The sequence below is a fragment of the Grammomys surdaster genome, unplaced genomic scaffold (genome assembly GCF_004785775.1).
Source record: "Grammomys surdaster isolate TR1022 unplaced genomic scaffold, NIH_TR_1.0 125704, whole genome shotgun sequence".
Lineage (NCBI taxonomy): Eukaryota > Metazoa > Chordata > Mammalia > Rodentia > Muridae > Grammomys > Grammomys surdaster.
In genome coordinates, this window is record NW_021620539.1 from 1,806,682 (window position 1) to 1,832,641 (window position 25,960).

At 41.6% G+C, this 25,960-nt stretch overlaps 1 protein-coding gene across 1 annotated transcript; it reads right to left on the minus strand.

Annotated features, from left to right (window-relative positions):
• Nucleotides 1-5,003: 5,003 nt before the first annotated feature.
• Lrrc58 (leucine rich repeat containing 58) lies at nt 5,004-24,172 on the minus strand. Its single transcript, XM_028788176.1, has 4 exons — nt 23,640-24,172; nt 15,461-15,589; nt 14,007-14,284; nt 5,004-10,715 (listed from the first exon to the last, which is right to left on the minus strand). Exons 1-4 carry the CDS (start codon nt 24,122-24,124, stop codon nt 10,507-10,509), a joined length of 1,101 nt encoding a protein of 366 aa, XP_028644009.1. The 5' UTR covers nt 24,125-24,172; the 3' UTR covers nt 5,004-10,506.
• Between the last annotated feature and the right edge of the window lie 1,788 nt (nt 24,173-25,960).

Here is a 25,960-nt window from a genome sequence, read left to right on the forward strand (position 1 = left end):
TATGTAGATGAGGTAAGGGTGGGCACAAGATAAAGCGAGGCTGTTACTGGGCAGTGGAAAAAGAAGGCAAGCTGAGTTTTAGAGACAGGACAGATAGGGTCAGAGAGGACAGGAGGACAGAGAAGATGGAGGAAGGAGATGAACCCGATCCACATGGCTTTTAATAGCCACAGGTAGCTATGAATATCAGAGAAGAGATAGAATAATACAGGACAAACTGTCCAATCTAGGTGGGCAGCTTGTATCAATTGGCTCGGAGTTCGCTGTGTGGGTGTTTTGTGGGTTAAGAATTTACTGATATAAATCTGACTGATAAATGACAAGCCTCTAAAGTTTTGATTTTACTGTGTTATGGGGATTGTGACAGCTAGCCGCAGGGGGCGGATGACTGGGAATGTGAGCAGGTTCCAGCAGTAAGTGAACCTCGAGTTGGGCAGCTGCTACATGGGGACCACAGGGGTGCTCACATTACTAGAGCATAGCTGGCAATAGCGTGTATTGTTTTTAATATTACATGCAACATATATATATATATATATATACAATATATATGCAATATATATATGAATATACATATATATGTGTGTGTTATACTATATACGTTAATGTGTATGAGTATTTGCCTGCATTTATGTGCATGTGTGTGCCTGGTGCTCATGTAGACCAGAAGAGGGAGCAGGATCCTCTGGAACTGTAATTACAGACTGTTGTGAGCCACCATATTGATGCTGGGAACCAAACCTGGGTCCTGTCTAAGAGCAGCAAGTGATCGTAACCACTAAACTAGCTAGCTCTTCAGCTCCTATTTACACAAGACTTAAGATGGCATTACTGTTCTGATCTAAACAGTTGAAGAGTCACATGGCTTCACAGAGCTAAAAGAAATGAAGGCAAAAACTAGGCATGCATTTTAAGTTGAACTTTTCTTAGTGTTGCCCTGTCATGGGTTAACTAGGATGTCCTAAAGGCAGATGTACTTCCTGTGTCTTGGAATATTATATGGCTCCAAATTAGCACATAATTTTTATGTGTAATCATCATAACTAGTGCATGACTTGACAAGGTTTTTCACACAAGGAAAGGTCACCTGCCTTGTGGTTAGAACCTGAACATTTCAGGTTTCTAAAAAGTTTCTGATCCAGTTACTCCGTTTGCTGTTTGGTGTATGTTTCCAATATGGCCAGTCCACTTGAATATGGCCTTTTACTATCTGAAAACATTTTCAGTTCAGAAAAACCAAACAAACAAACAACCTGGCTAGATGTAGGTAAAGTAGCATCCAATTTAAAAGAAAAAATTTTTAGCCAGGCGGTGGTGGCGCATGCCTTTAATCCCAGCACTTGGGAGGCAGAGGAAGGCGGATTTCTGAGTTTGAGGCCAGCCTGGTCTACAGAGTGAGTTCCAGGACAGCCAGAACTACACTACACAGAGAAACCCGGTCTCGAAAACCACCCCCCCCCCAAAAAAAAAAAAAAAAAGAAAAAATTTTTAAACAGATGATCAAGCCCGTTCAGTCAGTCAACAGGTTTTCCAGCGCAGGAGTGAGGGTTAAAAGAAAAGAGACGATTAGACAATATTGCAGTTTGACCCCAGCCAGTTCTGAGGCTGAAGGCAGGTTCGTTTATTCCCACTTTTCGTTTAAACCCTTTTAATTTCATGCAGGTATTTAGGTCAGTTCTAGGTTAAGGAACCAACAATACAATAGATACAGTCAAGGAACAAACAAGGCAGTATACAGAGTCCTGTGATCACTCTCATGACTGCGGTTTCTAAGGGCTCATCGGTATGACAAAAATATCTGAGCCTACTTCTCTGTCCTAGCCCACAGTCATATTCATGCCTACTTCTTTGTTATAGCTCAAGACTTGGATTCCTGCCTGAACTTACTTCCTTGTCATGGCCCAATGTCAGATTCCTGCCTAAAGCCTGTTTCCTTGTCGTTGCCCAATGTCGGATTCCTGCCAAGCAGCCCCAAAAGCTCTCCACAAACAGATTTTAGTGTATGAGAGTTTTGTTTGCATGTATGTAGTACCTGCAGAGGCCAAAAGAAGTCATCGGGTCTCCTGGAGGAACTAGTGTCACAGATGGTTTTGAGCCACCATATGAGTACTGGGAACCAAACCAGGCTCCTCTATAAGAGCAGCCAGTGCTTTTAACCACTAAGCCATTTCTCCAGCCTGAGTTTTAATTATATGTATGGGCATGTGTGCTTGTGTGTGGGTACTTGCATGTGAATGCAGATGAGGCCAGAGCTGCCTGAGGTGGGTACTGGGCATTGAACTCACGTCCTCTGGAAAAGCAGAGAACATTAACTGCTGAGCCATCCCTCCAGCCCCTAAAATATTTTTTGATAGATGCATTCTAGTGCTAGCTCTGTCACCACCTAGGGGAACTTATGTAAATCACTTCATTACTTTTTCAAGAAACACCTTAGTCTCTCATCTCAATCTGTCGTAAGGGGATTTCACCAAGTCATTATCTATCATCCTTGCTAAACAACCAAATTGCTTAAGGTGAATGTGTATTTGGAGATCAGGGTTAAATTGTTCTAGGGATGAGGTCCTGCATACTCCTATTTTCACAGTCTCCTCTACAATTATTAAGCCTTAGGTTTAAACAAACAAACAAACAAACAAACAAACAAACCTAAGGACATCTGCCCAGAGCAAATTCTCCTCCTCCCTAAGATGGAAAACTCACCTGCTTAGATGGGCAATCTAGAAATTACCAGTTCAGATTTCCTCACAGAGCAATGTTCAGGGGCTTTAAGATTTGATCTGTGTTGACTGCCCAAGGGTCACTGTAGAGAAGCCTGGGCTTTTGATTGGTTATACTCAATTTAAGAATGCAAGCAGCTGAGTTCTCTTTTCACAAAGCTGATGTTTAGATTCTTAGTTTAACTGCATGTCAATTTCTTAACTGGTTTCTAGTATTAGCTCAGTGTTAGGATTAAATAAGGCAAGCTTTTAATGTCTTTGTAGTTATCCAGATGTTTCCTCTTATCTAAGGTCTCCCACCAGACTTCAAATTATGATTACTCTGAGACAGTGTACCCACCAACCACTTCTATAGTGGTAGCTCATTAGATTACAGTTCCATTGCTAATTTCCTACCATAGCATACAAAATGAGACAGTACAGTGGGAACTGTGTTTACCTGGGAATCTTGAAGCTTAAGATCAGTCACATGGAGGGGGAGATTGTAACAAAAATAAGGCCATGAAAATGCTGTATGGATATGCATTATCTGGTAATCCACTTAAACAAGAGCTTGAAGGGAGATACCCTGCATGGACTGATAATCCAACTCCTAGCATCAGTGACAGGTGTGGGATAGCTCTGTAGGAATTGATCAGAAAGGCTCTCAAAACAATATAGGTTCTTGTCAGTCCTCTTGGTTGTTTACTAGAATTAGGTCATGACTATATTCTGTGACTTCAAAGCCAGTCTGGTCTACATAGCAAATTCCAGGCCAGCCAGTGCTACACAGTGAGATCTTGTCTCAAAACAAAAACAAACCGCTATTGCACACTTTAATTAGACAGAAAACACACTAGAACCATGCTGGAAACTTCTTCCCTTATGGGTAGCTTTCAGAGTAGGAATGTGTAATGTAAGCAGGTGGGAGAGACAGTCTTAACCCACTGGGAATTTTACCAGCTACAAAACCTACCTTCCAGACAACACGTGACACCTGCTTAACAATGGCATGGCTGTCACGGGAACTGTCAACCTCCCAGATTGGATTTGAGGTCTGCTTCATAGTAGTGAGACCCATGTCAACAGTTCATGCCTGGTCATAGGCATTAGGGTAGGGGAAGATGGGGATAAGACGTACTACTGTTAACTAAATTGACATAGCACCAAACTACCTTCTAAATATGTTCATACCACAAACACTCTTAGCTTTAGAAAGTTCTCTGCAGTGAACAGAGGTCAATGAAGACTACCGGCTGCCCAAAGTGCTCAAAACAAGTGGTGATTGGGTGCCTGACATTTATTACAGTCTAAGGCTCAGGGATGACTGTAGAAGAGGTGGGGAAAATATAGAATAGGACAAGAAGAAAAAGGCTGTGAAGAGCCAATTTACAGGCATGATGCAACCCTTGCAATTATCAACTCAGAGCAACTATGACCCTTGGCCGAGGGTGGCCCTGCCAACTTGCATGGGGGCCCACTTCTGAACTAGTTTTAACTGGTAAGACTTGAATCGTTTTTTGTTTTGTACCTACTGCTAAGCCCACCATGCTCCAATGGATGGCTCTAAATGCATGGCATGCCCACATGGTCACAGACCTTGCCTTGGTTAAACTCAGTGGAATTCTCAAAGAAAGGTGAGAAAGATTTATAGAGAAGATGAATCTAGACAGGGAATCAAGTCAGGGTAGATGAGTGTTACAGCATGCATTAGTGTATGAAACTGTCAAGAACAAAAAGGGGTCTCTTGATTTTAAGCCCTCCTCCCCTCCCAAGTAAGTACACTTAGCTTCTAGCTCCCTGGTACTAAGGAAAGCTAATGGACTGCTGCTGAAGTGACCGATGGGATGCTATATAGCTAGGCAGTATAGACAGACCCCCGAATGTTTGGGCCATCTGATGGCTAGAGTCAGGCCATGTACCCATCACCAGCTCTAAGAAGCAGGGCAGTGTTATCCAGGAAAGTAGGAGACCAGAATGGCTTTTCCCCCTCATCCTTCCCCTTCTTAGGCCCGTTTCTTGTAAGGTAGCTTTTCTAGATAGCAACCAGCCATGCACTGAGCTGCTCCTGTTTCTGCAAATCTGAAACATTAGCTGCTTTGCAGATACTGTCCTTCCCAGCCACTGCTTGCCCCCGATCACAGCCACCTGAAACTCTTCCATGTTCTGGAATTCAGAACATCCGGTGCTCTAAGAAGAGCAGTATGAAATGTGGGACCATCATATTAGGACTCACCAGTGACAGACTCTAGAATAAACACTGTGACTAACGTTGGCTGCAAGGTGACCAGACCAAGAAGAAGGAACTCTCAGAGGAACACACTGTAACTTTATTTTCTTTTATCTAGCACATACAATAAATGCTTAATGTTTGGAGTTGTGTATTCAATAAATTCAATAAACAGATAAGCAGTGATATACCAAATACAAGCATTAAAAGGATATTTTTTAAAGTAAATGTCTGTTTAGAATAATGTTACAAAAGCCAGAACTGGGTTCTAATAAAACAATTTAATAAAACAAGGCACAATGTTTAAGGCAAAATTTATGAAGAAAGTATATAAAGTTAATATAAGATTTTTTAATATCCTTTGGGGGAAGAGGCACAAGAATTTAAAATAGCTTAAACATTATTTTTAGAATATTAGCCATAATAAAGTAAAATAAATTTGATACAATAGGACTATATTTTTTCCAGAAAACAAACTTCACTGTTGAATCATATTTCTGAGTTACATTTTAATTACGTATATACTTATACAGATATTTTTAATACACAGACTTTAAGTGCAGAAAATTAAGATGTCAGAGCATATATAATGATTTGACCAAAAAGGTAACATCTTTTCAGCATCTTTTGTTGTTTTTGAAACCCTCAATTTTAAAAAGCTAAGACTTGTTATTTTAAAAGCCTTTCTCACTATGTTTTTGCTTATCACACACACAAAGTGGGCTGAGAATGTGACATACTTCAACACAAGTCTAGACATGACAGTTAGAAAGTGACTAGTGAGTTAACACTGTTTCTCACACCAGCAGTGCTGACCATGTAAACTGTGCAGTGACTCCCTTAACCATCCCCATATACAAAACCAACCAACTGGCTTAGTTACGGCTCCAGTGCCAGCAGACAGCAATGCCAACTCATCTAAGACTCCTCCAGCTAGAGTTTTAAATAATGCAGTTATATTCAATTTATTTATGGCCAAAAGAATCAAGTACATTCTGGTAAATGCAGATGGTTTTCTGCATGTAAATAGCCTTCATTAAGCCACTAGATTTAATACATACATGAGACTGAATATTATATCAATCAATGAGACTAAAGTAAAAGCCCAGCAGCACCCATAAGAACTACCTTCTAAATGTTCAACCTTGTGAGTTAGTGGAATGCTTAATTCAATCCTTAGTAAATACAGATCACAAAAAATACATATAAAAAGAATGGAGGGTTTTATTTATATTAAACTACCCTCTTTTCAACCTTTATGAAAACTTTTGCTGAAACACTAGACCTCAGTGACAATATTTTCATAAGATGGTGGAAATTCTCTTATTCTTTGTGATAGCATATATATTTTAAATAAAATACTATATAAAAGATACACCATTTGACCAGGGGGCAGGGTGGGAGTGGTGGGGCTCCATCCTTGATTCTGGAGGGCTCTGATCTCTGGCACAGCGTCCTTAAGATTCCCTCCCAGACTTCCTACATAAACAGTGGGCCCTGTTGTGGGCAAAGGAACCCCTCAGGAGCAGTCTTTCTCCCTCCAGTCAAATACAGATCGCACACACAGCTACTGCCGACAATTTGTCATACAATACACTTTCTTCCCCACACTTAGGCACTTTCAGACCACAAGGGGCACTGCTGCCTACTATACTATTAAAAGGATCACACTACGGTGGAAATATAAAGCTGGACACTACATCACATGCCTAATGTACAGCTGGTGAAGGCTAAACAAACACTTCTTTTTAAGCACAGGTATAGAACAGTGGGCTATATGTCATGCTGCCTAAAAGCCTACACAGCACCTTCACTGTGTTCTATGCCTAGTCTAACTTAAAAACTCAGTATTTTGGACTAAACAAGGAGCAATACTTACAATAAAATGTCTACTTTTAGATGAGAGGCAATCACTTAGGTAAAGGCACTTGAAATCTAAACGCAGCTAAATAACCGTTCACTTACACATTTACTGTAAAGTTGTGTCTACAAATACACTCACACGGACACTTAAGAGAATAAGCACATATTTTATATGTGAATAGCTACTACTAAATACTTGATTTGTAGATTTTTAAAAACACAACGAAAAGGTAAAGATTAACCAAGGCCACCTGCTGTAGTATAAACACAGGTCAAGGAGGGACGACTTTCCAGCTCTGGGAAGAGCAAGGCTGAAGGAAGTCTCGCTGGCTCTCCTTTATGAGGAGTGACGTGAACAGCTTCCCGGCAGCAGGGACCAATATAATAATTACTACTACCACTAATAAACTTAGCGATTAGGTTTTTAGATACTCAGCACATCAATTTTAAAACAATCCACTATTACTCTACAGGGCCTTACTGGCTCAGGGATTTGCTGGGGTTCCTATGACTTCTCTTTCTCTACCCCTTGGTGCTTTTAAAGATCTGTTTCATCTAACATTCCAGCAAACAGCCTCTTCTTGCTTCTTCACTTATATCCAGCATTTCAGCGTCTGTCAAAACTGGTCTGCAGTGGCATGCTGCACTACAAAGGGTTGACTTTTACTTTTATTTACATCACCCCAAAATGTCACATATTTCAAGTACAATTTACAATGCACATTTACTTTTAATATTGGGAATAAAAATTTAAATATAGAGATTTTTAGACCAAGAGGCACCTTTGGCACGTTTTAAAGTTAAAATATTGGGCAGGGTATGTGGTATTCTCAGCAGTTGGGAAGCCAAGGCAAGAGTTAACATAAGCAAACCAGACTGAGCTACATAGCAAGCTCAAGGCTAGCCTGGGCTACACAGCCAGGCCCTGTCTCAGAAAATAACTGTGTAATGAAAATTAGACTTGCTGATTCTGAAACTCTAAGCATTCATTAGCTAGATAAGCATGCAACTTGTAACTAGTGAGGCCGACTACCATTTAACAGTCTGCTGACTTCAGAAGATGATCGTCTTACTTCTGGACGGCCAACTCCTCTCATACTAAGCTAGTATCTAATCATTTAAAAAAATATGAAAAAGAAACAAGAAAAAAATTTAGAAACCACTGGTAACTTCTGTAAAAGATAAGGCAAAAGATGAGTTTAAAATAATGTAAAAGCTAACTGCAGATTTCATTACAAGTGACCTGTGCCAGGCATGGACTGTAGAGTGCCAGGCATGGACTGTAGATTGTTTAACATGCACCAGGCCCTGTGCCTGTCCCTAGCGTCCCCACCCCTGCCAAAGAGACAGCTGCACACTGCTCATGGACTTTAACTATACACATAGAGAAACACAATAAACACTTTGTTGAAAGAACACCATAGGATACATCTATATGGAAGAGGTTAGAAACTATCTCTGGCTGGAATATTTACAGCTATGAAAGAAGAAATGATATACTTTCTTTCTAGGAGGCTAGAAAGGGTACATACAGTTAAAGGCTCTATTTACAAGACTATTTACAAGTAATTCCTAAAAGGCTACTCAAAACTATTACTAAGTCAAGATGACTATCAAGAAAGTACAAGTATTTAATCCAGAAGAATATGGTCCCATCAATTTGAGCATTTTCCGTGAAAATGCTCAGTGTTGCTTAACTAAATGATCTAATTACAAAGCATTTACAAGTCATCTTTGCTTTCCCCAACCTTGCAATCTGCAGCTTACAGATGCTTACTTGGTGAAATAAACAAAGACTTTATACTGTCTATTATACAATTACATTAGCAGTAGAAACATCGTTTCTATAAACACAGGAATAAAACTTCTAAATCAAAAAAAGAACAAAACTAATCTTCCTACACTATTCCGAGGGAAAGGTAAGGGGACTCACTATAGCAGCGTTTCACAACTGCAGCCACGAAACTCTCGTGTTCCGTGACACAAACACACATATAAACCCTGAATTACCCTAGAACCTACTAATATATTCTACTAAAATATATATACAAGAAACCTAACACGCAAATACTCTGAGCATATAGTTGGCTTCTAATAGAGCACTCTTTCAGAGATCACCCGATGCTCTAATGGAATCTGAAACTACCTTTTGCACTTACCAACGAGGCGTCCTGTTATTACAGGTTGGTTAATGGTCAGCAGTGAGAGTTACATATTTTCTAATATTAACTTATACTTTTAGTATTTTTAATTGCATAATCAACTAGTTAGCAAAATTAATTTCCAACGACAGTAATTTGTGTTACTACCTTTCTTCCACACCTTAAGCTATTACTGTTTTCTTAATCCTTCTTCAGTGCTCAATGGCTATGCTGCCTCTGTGAACCACTCTCCTGTGGATGAACATAATGGGCTCTGCTTCACTCACGTTTATGTAGCTGTGGTTTCTCTTCTAAATGTAGAGGAAGGCTTGGTTTAGTAAACAAGAGGAACAAGGGAGACACACTTGGCTAAAATCCACCCACTGTGACACAAGTTTTCATGTATGTAACCCAAGCTGGCCTCAAATTCACCCTGGAGCCTAGGTGAACTTGAAGTCCTGCTCTTCTGCCTCTTGTCTCCCAAGTGCTGATCTGAAGGTGTGCACACCTGTGCCCAACTTTTCCTCACTTAGTCCAGTATTATAAAGCAGCTGCTCTTAGTCTACTGCTCATCTAGATTTTTTGGTCACAAATTTTTATTCTAGTCTTTTGGTGACTTGACAGATGAAGGAAGACTTTAGCCTCTCATTAAGTGTAAAAGTCAACTGCTGAGAAGAGATCACTGCAGTTAACAAAAACGAAGTAAAGATGGCCACGGAAGCAGTTGGTAGTGTACACCTGTGATATCAGCAACTGGGGGGGTGGTGGTGGTGGTGGTGCTGGAATTGCCACCTGGAAGATGTCCTGTCTCTCCACCAGATGGCAGATCTTCCAGGTGGATCTCTGAGTTACAGGCCCTCAAAACTCAGGTATTATCTGTACAATTGTTCAACTAGTTGGTTAAAGTACGTTTCTAAGTGTTTTGCACAGTGTCAGGTTGTAGGTTGCTCTGAAATAATTTCTATAATAAGCTTCCATAATCTTGCTAGAATTAAGGCACTATAACACATCACTGCTAGATTTTATAAAGTTAGTAACAATCACACAAAACAAGAGCTGGTTTAAATATTCCATTTAAAAGTTATTGTCCTTACTGTCCAGTTAGTTGGTCAGCAAGGCTTTCAACAGTCCAGGAGTAACAGAAGGAGAAGGCTCATTTTATTTCTGTATAGTGTTCAGCATAAACCAGGACAACCCTGGTAACAGAACTGTGATGACTTCTATAGTCAACTCAGCTGTCCCAGGTGATACCACTTCCGGCTGATTACATGATTGTTATTTAAAATGAACCATTCTGTTAGTGTTTCCTCAAAGACTTACATGAAAATTGTGACCAATCAGCTGAACTTTGAACTGCCATTCACAATAAATTGCACTCAAAGAATCTAAACATGGAACTGGACTCACTGCTGCCAAATGTGTAGATGGAATGCAAAACCTCTTTCACATCATGGCAACTCTTACGTGGATATTCAAGATGAAAACGCTCAGGTCTCCACACAACTTCAAGACCCATTTTTTTTTTTTTAAGTCATTTCTGCTCAGTGTTTTAATATTTTTCAATATCCACTGCTGCTCAACCAAGAAGAACTTTCTGCATTCTGTGTGCAGCAACACTGGCTTCATCTTCTGAGTCAGACTCACTCTGGGATGTGGAGCTGTGTGAGGCGGAGCTGCAGGGGGAGGAGCATTCTGGAGAACACAGATAGTGCATGAGGGGGAGGCGGTACTTCCCACAGAAGTCCACAAACTTAATTTGTCTGACACAACAGTCAAAATAGACTCCTAGAGGGAAGAAGAATATAACAAGTCAGTAAAACTCAAGAGCCATAGTGTTTGAAACCCCTCTCCAGCATTTTGGAGATATATTACATATAAACTCTCTTCGGGACTCTTAAGTCGAGGTATGAGAGCAGCTCCTTCTAATAGAGCAGGGTAGACACAACGGGGATCTTCCTGTGGCAGTCTGATTGCTAAGAGAACACCAGAAAGGTGGGAGAGATGGCGCAACAGACAAAGGTGCTTCTTCTGCCAAGGATGACAACGGGAGTCCCTAGAATCTACAAGGGGAGGAGAAAAGAATGAACTTCTGCAAGTCTTCCTTGTTCACTGTGACATGATTCATTCATATTCTCATCATTTCTTGTTTTCTAAAACAAGAGAAAAGGCAAGACAATGTATCTGAAAGGAGCCAGCTGAGAAAGGATAGGACACAGTTTATTTAGCATATTTTCTCTGGGTTAATTTGGGGAGGGAGACAGTATCTGACAGAGATTACAGGATGTGTAAAGTGCCCTTATTCTACACCCCCTCCTCAGTTGCTAGCACTGTACTACACAGCCAGAGACTAAAAAAACACTTCCTTTAGTAATGATTAAGGAAGTAACTACCATACAAGAATTTTCAGAAAGGGAAATAGCTGTTAGCATCCATTCTTGTCTTTTGGGAAATCAAGGTCACTTATAGCTCAGGTTGCCCATAAAACTCCAGCCTGGCCTTGAACTCCTGATCCTCTTGCCTCCAGCTCTCCCAAGGGTTTAGGATTAATACATGTGCTCAATGACTGGGAGAGCAAAACTGACAGAAACAAAATGTCATCTTACAATTATGCATGCTCTAAATCTCCATGCTGCAAAGCTGATGGTCTCGTTTAGTTCACACAAAATCACACGCACTCTGGTAGACTAAAACTGGCATTTCCCTTATTTGGTTCTTAACTCAGTGCTCCTGAACTATGGCCCTTCAGTGAAGTAGAGCTACAGCTAGAGCTAAGAGGAAAGCAAAGGTTGCTGTGTGGCCAGACTCTAGCTGAACCTTTAAAAATACCTTACATTTTGTTAACATACAAAGTCCACCCCTACGGCTACAGTATAACCAAACTATATAGATTTGTGGCACAATGTCTCTCTGAAGAGGAACCTCAAACTTCACATCTAAGTTTCCAACTATCACACGATGGACCAAATATCCATTCCTTCATTCCTTCATAAAGACAAGAGGTCACTATGTAGTCCTGGCCTGCCTGGAACTCTGTGTCTACTGTTGGTCTCCTACTCACAGAGCTCCACTTGTCTATGCCTCTTGAATACTAGGAATAAAGGTATGTGCCACCAGGCCTGGCTCCCCCACAGATTTTTATAGTTTACTATTCTCAACAACTTAGAAAGTAGACACATCAATAGGTTTTTAATAAATCCTAGTAACTATATTAACTTCCTGTAATATTCTCATTTGTAAACTTTCAAACTCTACAAAGTGCCTCATAAATGTCACGATGTTTACTTACAGTTCAGTAAGGAAGTAGGAAGTAGGGAAGCATGTAAAATGACTGGTTCTATTTTGTTGATTTATTGATGGGATCTGAGATTTTTTTCTTGTTTTTTTTTTTTTTTATGGGTTTTTTTTTTTTTTTTTCCCCGAGACAGGGTTTCTCTGTGTAGTCCTGGCTGTCCTGGAACTCAGAAATCCGCCTGCCTCTGCCTCCCAAGTGCTGGGATTAAATGCGTGCGCCACCACCGCCCTGCGGTATCTGAGATTTTAAACTAATCATTTTTGAAAGGCATTCCTTAGATGAGCAGCTCTTTGGAATAGTAAAAAAGTCAATATAAAAAAAAAAACAGTTTAGAGAAGAGAATTCTTTTCTCTTTAGAGGTGCATTTCCAGAAGACAGTGGATTCTGGGCATAGGAGATTAATCTCTGGTGTGAATGCTGCCTCTTACAAGTCTCCACACCCTAGTTTCAAAGTTGCCCTGCCACCACCAAAGCTGCTTCACTATAGAGGCCCACAGAGGAAGGCTTAGCACACTCACTGACCCAGCATGCACCCTGCTGAGAGAAGGCAGCCAAGCCATCTGGGAGAAGGCTCTTCTTTACACCCAGTCTTTTCGTAAGAATCTCAGAGAAATTTAACTTGTTCCACCTATACCTGTCTTGTCTCAAGACAAGACTTTCTGAAAACAAATCTCACCCCAGCTTTGATATTATTATGCAACAATTTCTTGGTACTTACACTTGTCCTTCACATGCTCTAAATGTAAACCTTGAGCCATACATTTAAAGTTCTTTTGTACATCCAGAAATAGGCAGCCACCCATTCTGCTGTCATACATCTTTAAGCATACCCTAATGCTTCCTAATGCAGTAACCTTTAACACAGTGGTATAGTGATCCCCAACCAGAAAATCATTTTTATTGTTACTTCATAACTGTAACTTTGGTACTGTTATGAGTTATAATATAAATATCTAATATGCAATCTCTGTGCGTGAGAAGCACTGCCCTAGTGGTACCTAATACAATAATAGTAAGCTTTCAAATAAACATGGAAGATAGTCAAACACTTTTAAACTGTTTACTTCTGTGTTTGCTTTCATTTTACCATCTTACTTTTATCATAATGTTGCAAGACAAAATGAAATCTCCAGGGTGAAAGTCCCCTTCCTTCCTTCCTTTCTTTTTTTTAAAAATGTTAATCAAAGGCTTTATAAGTTTGGTAATGCTCAATAACAAGATGCCCATACAATCAGAAGTGTAACCCAATACCCAACCTAGATATACCAACTACCTTTAACTGGTGGAGACACTCGAACATCTGCCTCCATGTCTGTCTGTCTGTCTGTCTGTCTGTCTGTCTGTCTGCCTGCCTGCCTGCCTGCCTCTCACCTCCTAGATCCTCCTCTCCTTCTCCTCTCCTTACTCCTCCTCTTCCTCACCTTACTCCTCCTCTTCCTCTCCTTACTCCTCCTCTTCCTCACCTTACTCCTCCTCTTCCTCTCCTTACTCCTCCTCTTCCTCTCCTTACTCCTCCTCTTCCTCACCTTACTCCTCCTCTTCCTCACCTTACTCCTCCTCTTCCTCTCCTTACTCCTCCCACCTTAGCTCCAAAGTTCCTTTTCTTTAAAGCTAAAATTAGTGTGAAAATAATTTTTAAGGAAGGAGAAGGCTGAAGGGACAAAGCATCTTACTTTCTATTAACTGCTTTTCTGTGAAAGAAGCCTTAGCTAATTAAAACAGTACAACATCAAAATTTAAAAATAGCTAAGCGAGTGAAAAAGGCCAACCCCAGATCAACTTACCACCGCACTTTGGGTTTGGACAATTGCTGGCTGAACCCAAGTATCTAAGAAGATTCCCAGGAAGATCATAGGGAGTGTAAGAAATACTTCGGATCTTAATGGTCCTTGCAGCTAATTCCAGAAGAGTTGGAGGGTCATATGTTAAATCTCTAACAAAACGAACAACCAATGGGTTTCCTCGTAGACTCAGTTCTTCCAGGTGAATAAGATTAAGGATCTCTCGAGGCAGATATGTCAGCAAGTTATTGTGCAGGCTGAGGGATCGAAGCGAATGCAACCTAGAGTGAATGCCATGCAGAAACCAAAGGACACAGATGAGTAACATAGAGCAAAGTTATACTTACACACATTTCCATATGTACATGCATGTTTGTGTGCATATGCAGAGTCTGAGCTTTCCATATGAATTAACAATTAGGATTAAGGTCAATAGGTGAAAAATTAAGTATCTAAAATCAGCTCAGAATACAGTTTTAAAAATGCTATCAAAGACTATCCCTCTGGGATCTTAAGAGTACTGAAAACATTTACAAAGTATTCTGTGCCCTAGCTGAGATAAACAATAGAGTTAAAGACACCAGAAGGCATATTATATCACTTATATAATAAAAAAGATTTTATGTATATTATGAATAATGATTCTTTTCATTACAAAGCCACATCAGGACAGGAATTCTTAAGATAAAATATAAATTGTCAAGTTCCATAAGACCCAAGGAAAGTAATGCCAAATTACTACTCTATTTTCTCATCCCCCACCCCCGCTCCACCCTTCTCTTTCCAGTAACAAGAAGAAAACTGAATGGCTGGGCCAGTCAGTAAAGCCCATGCATTGTAGGCACAAGGACTCAAGTTCAATTGTGAAAATGCCAGTAAAAAACAATGACGTCAGGTGTGGTGATCACTCGTACCCCAGCACTGACCCCAGCACTGACCCCAGCACTGACCCCAGCACTGAGGAGGCAGTTTCTTGGGGCCTTCTGGCCAGCCAGTATAGCCTACTGGAAAACTCCAAGTCAACAAGACAACCCCTCCCCCATCTCAAAGGAAACAAATGGAACCCAGGTCATTATCTGGCTTTCACATGCAAGTGAACATGAGCATGAATACTTGTACCTACCTGTGTGTACACACATATGCACACACACACAGAGCTAAGCAAATATTTTAAGGAATAAACCAGAGCACTTAAAGTAAAATTGAAAATTATTCAGCTCATACAAACTGCAGAGCTATTAATTTCTCATTTTTTGAGACTACCTTTTTTTGAGTCTCAGTTTTTGAGACTACCTTTTTTCTTTTCCATTTAAATTGAGGTCTTACTATATAGTCCAAGTTGGTCTTGAACTTAAGGTTTTCCTGTTTCACCTCCCTAGTGCTGAGATTACTGGCATATTCTTAATTCCTTTCAGTGGTTCCTAACCACAGGTATGTCTATGGCTGAGACTACTCACTGTGAGAGCTGGGGTGGCACACTTTGGATCTTGTTGTCACACAACACCAAGTAATTCAGAGAAGGCAGATTTGCTAATTCTGGTGGGATTTCTTTAATGAAGTTTCCTCCAAGGTATAAACATTCTAAACTGCAAAAACAAATTTAAAAAAAAGTAAATAAATACAAGCTGGTCAAGATACTCTATTGTCTCTACTATAACAGACACAGAACATCTACTCAGTCACTAAATGTCTCACTTAGGATTTGCTATGTGCCAGGCAATGTCCAGAGAATGTAATCCCCAGGGATCTTATACCATAGCTTGCCAGACAAGATACTGCATGATTAAACTACCAGACAGGAGGGACAATTCAAGCACACTGAAAAAGAATAGGGAGGATCACAGCAGTTCTCACCAGAAAAGTTTTCCAGAGTACTGGGAATTCAGCTGGGCTATGAACCTAGCCCTTCAGATGGAAAGAGAAAAATTCTGGGTAACGGAGGGACCTTTAAAGATTCTATGGGCATATCTGTAAATAAGAGAGTTTTCCTGAAGATCTCAGACAAGGCTGGGGTCACCAGGTTACAGGCACCCCGAGATTCCACACTGGCATGCTTATGTTTGATGCATTTATTAACTGGTAACAGGAAAACCAAAAGTCCTGTTCACCTTCCTAAAAAGGCAGAAAATCATATGCCAAGTTTTTATATTTTTTTTTTGTTTTTGTTATAGCAAGTAAATTCTTCAGAGGCAACCTGAATAAATTATGTAACTAGACTGTACCATGAAGTTTCTAGGTAATCCTGTTTTCTTAATGAAATAATATCTTACACATACTACAACACCACTCTCTGATGACTAGGGCAAGGCTGCTTTTGAAAGATGTTTTCAGGGAAGTAGTAGTCAGCTCTTACAATATAATAAAAATAAAACACACACACACACACACACACACACACACTATTTGGAACGTTTCCACTATCACTTTTGGTTTTGTTATTCTACTCAGAACTATCATTCTTTTAAAAAAAAGATTTTCAAACAAAATGCAAGTAAAATAAAACAATAGCTTTAAAGTGGGAAAAAGCAGGCTACTACACTATTATCCAAAATAGGAATTATCTCATGGGCATTCTTTAGCATGTATATATGTGCATATGTACATGTGTGGAGCCAGAGTGGACATGAGTGTCTTTCTCAAACGCTATTTACCTTACACAGGAGGCAGTCTCTCCTGAGCCTGCCTCACCTGCTTTGGTGATCCTATCTCCACCTCAAACCCATACCCCTTGTCAACACTTTAAAAAGAAAAACAAACCAATTTGATGGTGTGAAAAAGGTACCAATCTCTGTACCTTTCTGTCTATAAATCTGCAGTTTGCTAAATAGTGAAATTTAGCATAACCTTTCTGTGTTCCTGGTCATTTGTATATCCTCAAAGCATTGTGTCCATACCATTTACTAGTTTTCTCACGGGTTAGACAATTTCCATTACTTTGTTGAAAGCTTTGCTGTTAAACACGTGTTTGCATAGCTTTGTTTCTTTGTGGCCTACTTTTGTTTGTTTTTATATGCATTACAATAATTCAAGCTAATTTTGTAAGAGGAGCAATTCAAAAGCTTTAGTTTGTCATTTGCCTTCTTACTGGATGCTAGTCTCCTTCCTATATAACCACAACTTTCCCCTCAGGTTTCTGTCTCCCCCGCCCCCACCTCATTCCCTATATACAAAAGCCACACTGCAGACACATTCAAGCTTCTGATTCCTAAACCTTCCTGTTGGAATGTTACTTAATTCATATGAAGCATTTCTCTTTGTTCTTTTAAATTCATTTTGCTTTGAAATCCACTTCCCCTGATTATCAATGCTTCCAGCTTTTGTTGTTGCTGTTAGCATTTGTTTCATTCAATTCTACCACTTACTGGCATAAAGCTGTTGCTGTCTCTGTAACACTATGTGTTCATATTGTGAACGCTTGGTTCCCAGCTAGTCAAGTGGGTCACTAGCGGCAGACCGCTGAAGGTAATGCTGTCTCTGGTTCTTGCCATCTATCATGTAATAATCAACCCCTGCCACACATTCCTCCTTGAACTGAGCTGCTTGCTCCCCATGCCTTCCTACCATAAGAACTAACCAGTTCTTTCCACAAGTTACTTCAGTCAGGAATTTTGTTACAGTGAAACAAAAACAATCAAGGCAACTACTAAGTAATTAACAGGCAGGTAGGAATACAGAGTAGGTAATCTCCCAGGAGATCAGGGAGCAGAGCAAGGTAGGAACCAGGGACTGGGTATCACCTTCAAAGACCCATTCATGTTTTGAATGGGGCAATGCAAGATTTCATCATGATTATTCAGAATGGGTTGCAACTTAAAAGTTACAAAATATTTATTTCTAGAATTTTGCATGTAATATTTCTGGGCCACAGTTGATTTTGAGTAACTGAAACCCAGTAAAGACATATCATAAGTTGGTGTGGGAGACTACTGGATATTTTTCTAAGAACTTTGAGTTTTTTCATAAATGTGCATTTTAAAACTTTTCTTGCTGTTTCACTGAAAAGTTCCTTTTTTGCCTTCTGAGTTAGGAAACACACTTCAAGTCCTTTACTGCTAAAGGACTTTTACATAGATAATTCCTCAATATAATTACTCCCATTTATTAAATTTCATCTGCCTTTTATAAGCTCATCTTCTTTATTTGCTATGCGGTGACTTTAACAGTGTATCAACTGTATATTCTTTTCTACTTTTGATTACGTAAAGCTTTCCAAGTAGTGCCCACTATCCCCTTTAACCAGTTATACACAGAAAATGCTTTTAGCTTCTTTAGTTTAATAAGTATATTGAGTATAATTAAAAACATATATATATCCCATATCATATGTATAGTTAAAGAAAAAACGGAATTAAAGTGAACAAGGAATGCACAGATGCAGAAAACACACACACACACACACACAGGCTTCTTGAAGTAACATCCCTGTATTAAGTCATTTATCTTCAAATGCTATCTCCTTAAACAAGATTCAAAAGTAGTTACAGAAAGAGAAGGAAGAATTTAGTTCATTTTATACTTCCAGTAACAGTTCATCACTGGGAAGTCAGGGCAAGAATTTGGAGACAGGAACTGAAGTAGAAGCCTTGGAGGAATGCTGCTTATTGGCTTGCACCTTGTGGCTGGCTCTGCCTGCTCATTAACAGCCAGTCAGTGTCTGTCTGTCTCTGTCTTTCTCTCTGTAGCCTGGTATTATGATATTTATTAAAATAATGCTATGGGTTAGTAGAAACAGAAAAGAACCAATTCAGTTTGCTTTCTTAAGCTGACCCAGGACAACTAGCCCCAAAGGTGGCATTACCCACAGTGAGCGAGGCCCTCCCATACCAATCAATTTAGAAAATAGAAGACAGGATAGTCTTGTGAGAACATTTTCTCAATTGAGATTCCCTCTTCCTTCTATCTGTGCCAAGTTGCAATAAAACTAGCCAGTAGAATACCCCAACATACCAGGAAATAAACAGGTCATCAAGAATGGTTTGCTTCTTTTTGAGTTGTGGTCAATGGGGTCCTAGAGATCCCTAAATATTATCAGTGCTTCTGATTATTCTCCAGATCTCAATAGTAAGACTAAACTGCTCAAGACACTCTATATTTGAATCATAAAACATGGAGAAATCAAATGGGTACTGACCAGGAAGCTCCATGTCTATTGGCTAGCTAGAAGATGCTATGTATGATAGCAGAGGAGAAAAGTAATCTCAGCCAGTGGTAAACCTTTCAGGCTACAGTAAATGTCTGAGCTTGAATTCACCCACAGATGCAACAGTGGCATGGCTGCTACAGAGTAACCAACCATGTTCTTTATTCTAGTAAATGAATTAGTAGTAAAAGGACTACTAATGACTTACTGCTATATACAGATCAGTGCCTCTCTCAATCATAATCAGATTCTACTTCTTGAAGTAAATAACAATTAATACTGAGACCCACAACTGGTTGGCATGCAAAGAAAAAAGACTGAGGAGTGTTAAGCCCTAAATTGGATATCCATTTCACACGCATACCTCCAAGGCTTAGGAATCTTCCAGTTAGGAGGTAGAAAGGCTCTTAAGAGCGTCAAGGAAGCAGTATTTTCTAGACAGAGGAGGATCATTGCACATACGAATTCACAGCAATTGTGACAGCATGTGAAAGACCCATGCAAACTCATTCCACACAAAATCACAGTGTGGAGTGAGAAGGTAGATTCAAAGTCACACCATTAGCTGAGTTATTACTTAGGCATTTGATAGCTGCTGGGATAGGGACAGTCAGTTTCCTTTAATGGTATAACCCCCAGTAGGTCAGCCACACTCCAGAGCAGGCCCAACAACCAAGCATAGGCAGGGGACACAAATATTGAACTTGGTGAGTTTAAAAGAAAAAAGAAATAACAAAATGAGAGAGAACTTGGGTGGGTACAGAGATAGGAATAGACCTGGGAGGGAGGAAGGGAGACTATTATCAAAATACACTGTATGAAATTAAAGGAGGTCAACACAGGGACACTTGACACCTACAGACCCAACGTCCGACTGTGAATGGGGAAGGAACTTTTACTTCACTTCTAGCATTCTTTTACTGATCTTGCTGACTTACGTCTTTCCTAGGCTATCCACTGCAGTCTAGCTTTAAGATTCTAGGGATTAACTTTTAGCTTGTCACAATCCTCATATCTTTATCTATGATAATCACATGAAAAAAAAAAAAACAAGAAAAAGTCACAAAAAAGGAAGACATTGAAGGGGGGAAAAAAAAAGAATGGGACAAGGATTCATAAAATTCACTTGGCTCAGATTTAGTCTCCCAGTATCATCCTGGATTCCATACAACCCATTTACTCAAAGTCTGCTGCTCAGGGAGTAATAAATTAATCTCTTACTCAATTAGTTTCTAAAATGAGAGGGATAAAAACCCAAGTTTATTAGCAGAAATTTCAAAGTGTGAACTACTTCTACCTTTCAGCACTGTAAAACAAAAATAAGCTTGCCTACACAAAAGCCAAAAACATATATTTATTTGCTGATGAATACTATATGAACAAAATTTATATTCATAATGGCCTGATTTACTTCAGGAGAATAAAGCCAATCATAGAAATAAACAAGAGTTCTAGCAACTCTTTACTTGTTATTTGTTTGAAAGTTATTTTTTCTTTAATTTAAAATTTTGCCACGCTGGGGAGTGGTGGCACACGCCTTTAATCCCAGCAATGGGAGGCAGAGGCAGGTAGATTTCTGAGTTCGAGGCCAGCCTGGTCTACAGAGTGAGTTCCAGGACAGCCAGGGCTACACAGAGAAACCCTGTCTCGAAAAAACAAAAAAACAAAACAAAAAAAAAACAAAAAACAAAACAAAACAAAACAAAACAAAACAAAAATGCCACTAAGGGAAAGATCAACAAGCAGAGTGCAAAGACCTCATCCAAGACCACCAAGAGACCCTGGGAGGCCAGTGACACATGCAACCAAGATTTGTTATTCTTCCCTGGAATATGACAAAGTGGACACGGGAAGTTTTTGTAGCCCATATATGCTGTGTAATTTTAAAAAACTTCTAAACTGTTCTTTACAAGGACAGAATCTTCTTCATGTGTCAAAATACTTGGCTCAAGCAGTGGCTCTTGCCTTGAATGTGGAAGGTCATACAGTCCACCCTTAGCACCAGGAAGGGAGGGGAGGAGCAGCACAGCACACAGTACATGCCAGGTTGGAGAAGTTACAGAGACTTGGGAAGAACATGATGTTCAAGAGGGTTCAAGTGACTGTAACACCACCTCTCCATTTCCCACCATTCATCAACGATTTCAGAATAGTTAGCAGTCTTGAGAACTGAATCACTGAACTTTTACTATGGCCATGATCTGGCCTCAAGCAACTCATTCACACAAAATCTCAGCTTCCTCATCCTTGAAAAGAAGGAAATGAACTAGGTCATGGTCAAAGCTGCTTTTTTCTTTAGGAGTACAATTCTGCAATGAGCCTTTTGGCTTACATCCAAGTAGAATTCATTATCTAAACCTTTGCTGATTCCTGTTAGTAGAGAAATAAAGCACAGGACTGAACAGCAACAACAAAAGTCTCATATCAAGTCAAAGACATAGTGAGGCCTTGAGTAGCTACTGTCAGTACAGAAATCAGGTCAGCTAGGTATAAATGACCTGACCCAATCCTCTGAATAGCATATGCCCCAGAACAGAAGCCTAGACACTCATGTCCTAGCCCTAGCTGGCCACTGTGGAAAATTCTTGGATTTGGCATCAAAGACCCCAGAATTCAAATCCAAGCTCTACTACTCAATAGGCTTGTGATCTGAGCCCTTGTTTCTTCCTCTAAAAATGGAGAGTGTCTTATCTTAGAATCATAGACAACATTAGCACCCTACACTGCACATTTTAAGTTTTTAAGTGGAATTTTGCTTACTTCTTCTTCCATGTGATGGAGACAATACTCTCCCTGGCTTCCTCTTAGTATACTGGGATATGAAAAATTACATGTTAAAACTAAGAGGAACCAAAGCCCAACCAGTGAACATAAATCCCTCTGAACCGTCCGATAGCCCACCTTTTCCTAGCACTCCTGTTGTAGGTCACCATCATTTCTAGTCTACCACAGTGGCCTCTTACGCAGCCTCAAAATCCCCTCATCTTCATCCTCTCCACTCCACAGGTACAAGACATGTGTGCACTCAGAATACAATCCACACTCTATGGAAGCCTTCAAGATGGGATGCACTGAGTGGCCCCAATTTTTATCTGCCACTTTCTAGGGCAATGATCATTTTTCAGCAGTTTGGTAATTCTCCTCCTTGCTCCCGGACTTTCACATACCCTTCTTCTTACTTGGATTGATCCTAACGGCCTCATCTTCACTGTTACTTCCTTCAAAAGCCTGACTCAAATGGCACTTACTCAAGGACCAAAATAGGTCAAATCCCTGTTGTTCTGTCTTTGGGTACTAGCCCTAGAACTTAGGAAAATGCCGGACACATCAAGTACTCTGTAAACATCTATCGAGGAGCAAATTAAGGGACACTGTAACCAGATGCCTCATTTGGCAAACAGGAAGTGCTAAGTGGCCAGTGGAAGGGTGAGATGTGAAGAAAAGGTCCTATTCCCAGGTCAATGTTTTCCTGTTAACTGGAATGTTCTTTCTGGCCCCATATTCTTTTATCTTGGCTAATCCAATAAAGGAGCTGAAAATATTTAACAAGTGGAAGATACTTTCTTGTTTTACTTCCAACTCCCCTGCAGGGCACCACAGGGTGCTTCTATTATCCTTTCTGTACCTCCTCATGCCAGTACACTCTACACTACTGACCAAGCTACTAGGAGAGGCAGCAGATAGCTCCTGTAAAGAAGGAATTACATTCAATAACATGGATACAATGGTGGGGTGGGTGCGTGACACACAGAGGAAGTACAGTTTGGACTCTAATTGACCTAGGAACAGTTTTAAAAAGGAATTGCGGAAAAGACTCCTAAGATAAGATTTTGAAATGTGAATAGTTCCCCAGGGTCAAAGGAAGTGCATCCTAGTGAAGAGGTTTTCCATCCAACCCCACCCAATACAATTTAGTGAATGACAAACTGCCTTTCTATAGAGGGAGAACACAAGGCTCACTAACTCCACAAACGGTACTTTGGGTATCTTAAAAGGGGGGTGGGGGAACTGGTAATACAATAAAAACCAAGGAAGTAGGTCAGAGCACCTCCTATGCCACGTTAAATGCCACTTTGATGCAAACGCATGGAAAGTCACAGAAGACTTACCACCAAGAAATCGCCAACCTCTGTTAATGGGTGCCCATTTGGCTCCCCCTCTAGACTCAAGAAATAAGACGAAGTCGGGCTTAGTGGCGCATGTCTTTTAGTTCCAGAATTTGGGAGGTAGAGGCAGGCGGATCTCTGAATTCGAGGATAGCCTGCCTGGTCTACACAATGAATTCCAGAGTTCGGGGGTGGGGGTGGGGGTGCGGTGAAACTGCCTGGAAGACCTGAGCAGGCCAAACACCACGCAAAGGCCACCACCCACTCAACCATAGTCAGACGCTACCAGTGGCGATGGCTCGCCAGTGCCTCCCCCCAACCTGGTGCCACGGAGCTCGGGCCACCGCCCCGCTCCCCTCCCCACCCCACCCCCGCCTCGCCATCGCTCACCTCTGCAAGTTCTCGATCTCGGCGGGGATGCTCTGCAGCTGGTTGCCGCCCAGGCTGAGGGTCTGAAGCGCGCGCAGCTCCAGCAGCGAGGCGGGCAGCTCCTGGAAGCAGTTGCCGCTGAGGTTGAGTACCTGGAGGCTGCGGCAGAGCGGCGACTGGGCCAGGCCCTTGGGCAGCGAGCCCGGGCCGCCGAGCCGGTTGTTCCTGGCCAGCAGCGTGCGCAGGCCGCTCAGCGTCAGCAGCTCGGGCCCCAGCGCGGTGAGCGCGTTGCCGCTCACGTCCAGGAGCTGGAGGTGCGGGAAGCCGCTACCCAGCGCCCGCGGCAGCGACGTCAGACGGTTGTACGGCAGCAGCAGCCGCAGCAGCGCCTCCCGCGCGCCGCGCCGCTCCTCCGCGCGCGCCTCCAGCTCCGACTCCAGCGCCTCGGCCGACACGCTGAGGCGGGACCAGTTGAGTTCGGCCTCCCCGAGCGCGGCCTCCTCCATCTCGCCGGATCCCAGGCCGCGAGCCGAGGCCGCGCGCCCCGGAACCTGAAGCGAGCGCCGCGTCGGAAGTGGGGCGGCGCGGCCCGGCCTGGGGGCTCACCCCGCGCGCCGGCCGAGTCACGCGATGTCCAAGCGCGGGGTGCGCGCGCCGCTCGGGGGCGGGCTCCGCCTCACGTGGCGCGCAGCGCGGCGTCAGCTGCGCAAGAGCCGAGGCCTGGCGCTCCCAGGAATTGTCTGAGGGAGTTATGCTCGCCTGGACGTCACGGGGCTCAAGGAGCGAGCTAGAGGCCTGAGGCTCCCCGGAGCGGGCTGCTCGCCCTTTATAGTCCGGCGTCCTGTGGCCTTGGCTGCCAGAGTAAATAGATCCCTGGCTGATGATCCCGCCCGAGGGCCTGAGCGTCACGGGGCGCCGCCTCCTTTGTTCTCACTTGAGACGGCCCCCACCCGTTTCTGCGGGATCCTGAGAGAGCAGCCATGACCGAAACGCAGCCCGAGAGTTTAAAGTCTGCAGGAGAGCGGGCCTGGTCCTCCGCTCTGAAATGTAGAGGCATGTGTACTGAGTTGGAGGCCAGCCTGACCTACATAGCGAGTCCCAGGTTAGCCAGGGCTACATGGTGAAGAACAAAGGCCTCTCTTCGAAGCTAAAGCCAAAGTCAGAGGTTGCAGTCGCCCCATCTGGAAAACTTGATTAAAGACCTTCCCTTCTCTGCTTGCCTTGTGTCTTTTAAAGTAGCATTGTCGACAGAGGAGTTCCAGGACTGCCGTGGCTATGCAGTGAAACCTTGTCTGGAAAAACCAAAAGCAAAAACAATAACAACAAAAAGCACCATTTTAAAAGTAATGTGTGTCGAATAAGAACTTTGCCCATGTCGATCACAGAATCACTCCTGTGGGCTTTGGTCTCTTGTGGATGGGAATGAGCTTGGGAGTTGGATAGAGGAGGCTCTTTCATTTGAGCTAGCTTACACCAAGCTCAGATGGAGAAAGCATTCAGAGCCTCAAGTGCGAACTAGATGGAATTTAATTGGGAAATTCTTGACTCTGGCTCTAATTCATCAATTCCAATAGATGTATTCTCATCCTGATCCCACTTCAATTTCAATCTTTTCTGAGATTACATTTTGTAGTTTTAAAGTCATTAATGAAAATGAGAGAAATACTCAGTTTAGTTTCTTGCCGACTTAAATACAAGAAAGTTACAAGGTTATGTGGTAACCAGTGGGATTGAATTTTTTTTTTCCTAAAAAACAATAATCTCATGCCCTCAGTTATGTAGATGAGAGACTTCATGCTTCTTCACAGCTAAGCTTTATGGTTGAGTTGTCATGGGAGGATATAGTTTGTTAGTTTAACAATCTGTGGGTGGAATTTTTTTTTTTTAAAGTGTGCTGGGCATAGTGGTACCTGGTGTTAATCCCAACACTCAGGAGACAGAGATGGGAATATCTCTGTGAGTACCAGCCTGATCAACATAGTTTTAGGACTGTCAGGGTAACAAAAAAGAGACTGTCTAAAATAAAATCTGCAAGTATCTTGAAGACATCTGATTTGAAAATTTCTTTTTTTAAAATGGACCTTATTTCAGATCAAACTAATATTCTAGAAGAAGCCCTACTGTGATCAAGAATACTTAATGCAGCCAGGCAGTGGTGGCGCACGCCTTTAATCCCAGCTCTTGGGAGGCAGAGGCAGGCAGATTTCTGAGTTCAAGGCCAGCCTGATCTACAGAGTGAGTTCCAGGACAGCCAGGGCTACACAGAGAAACCTTGTCTTGAAAAACCAAAAAAAGAGAAAGAAAGAAAGAAAGAAAGAAAGAAAGAAAGAAAGAAAGAAAGA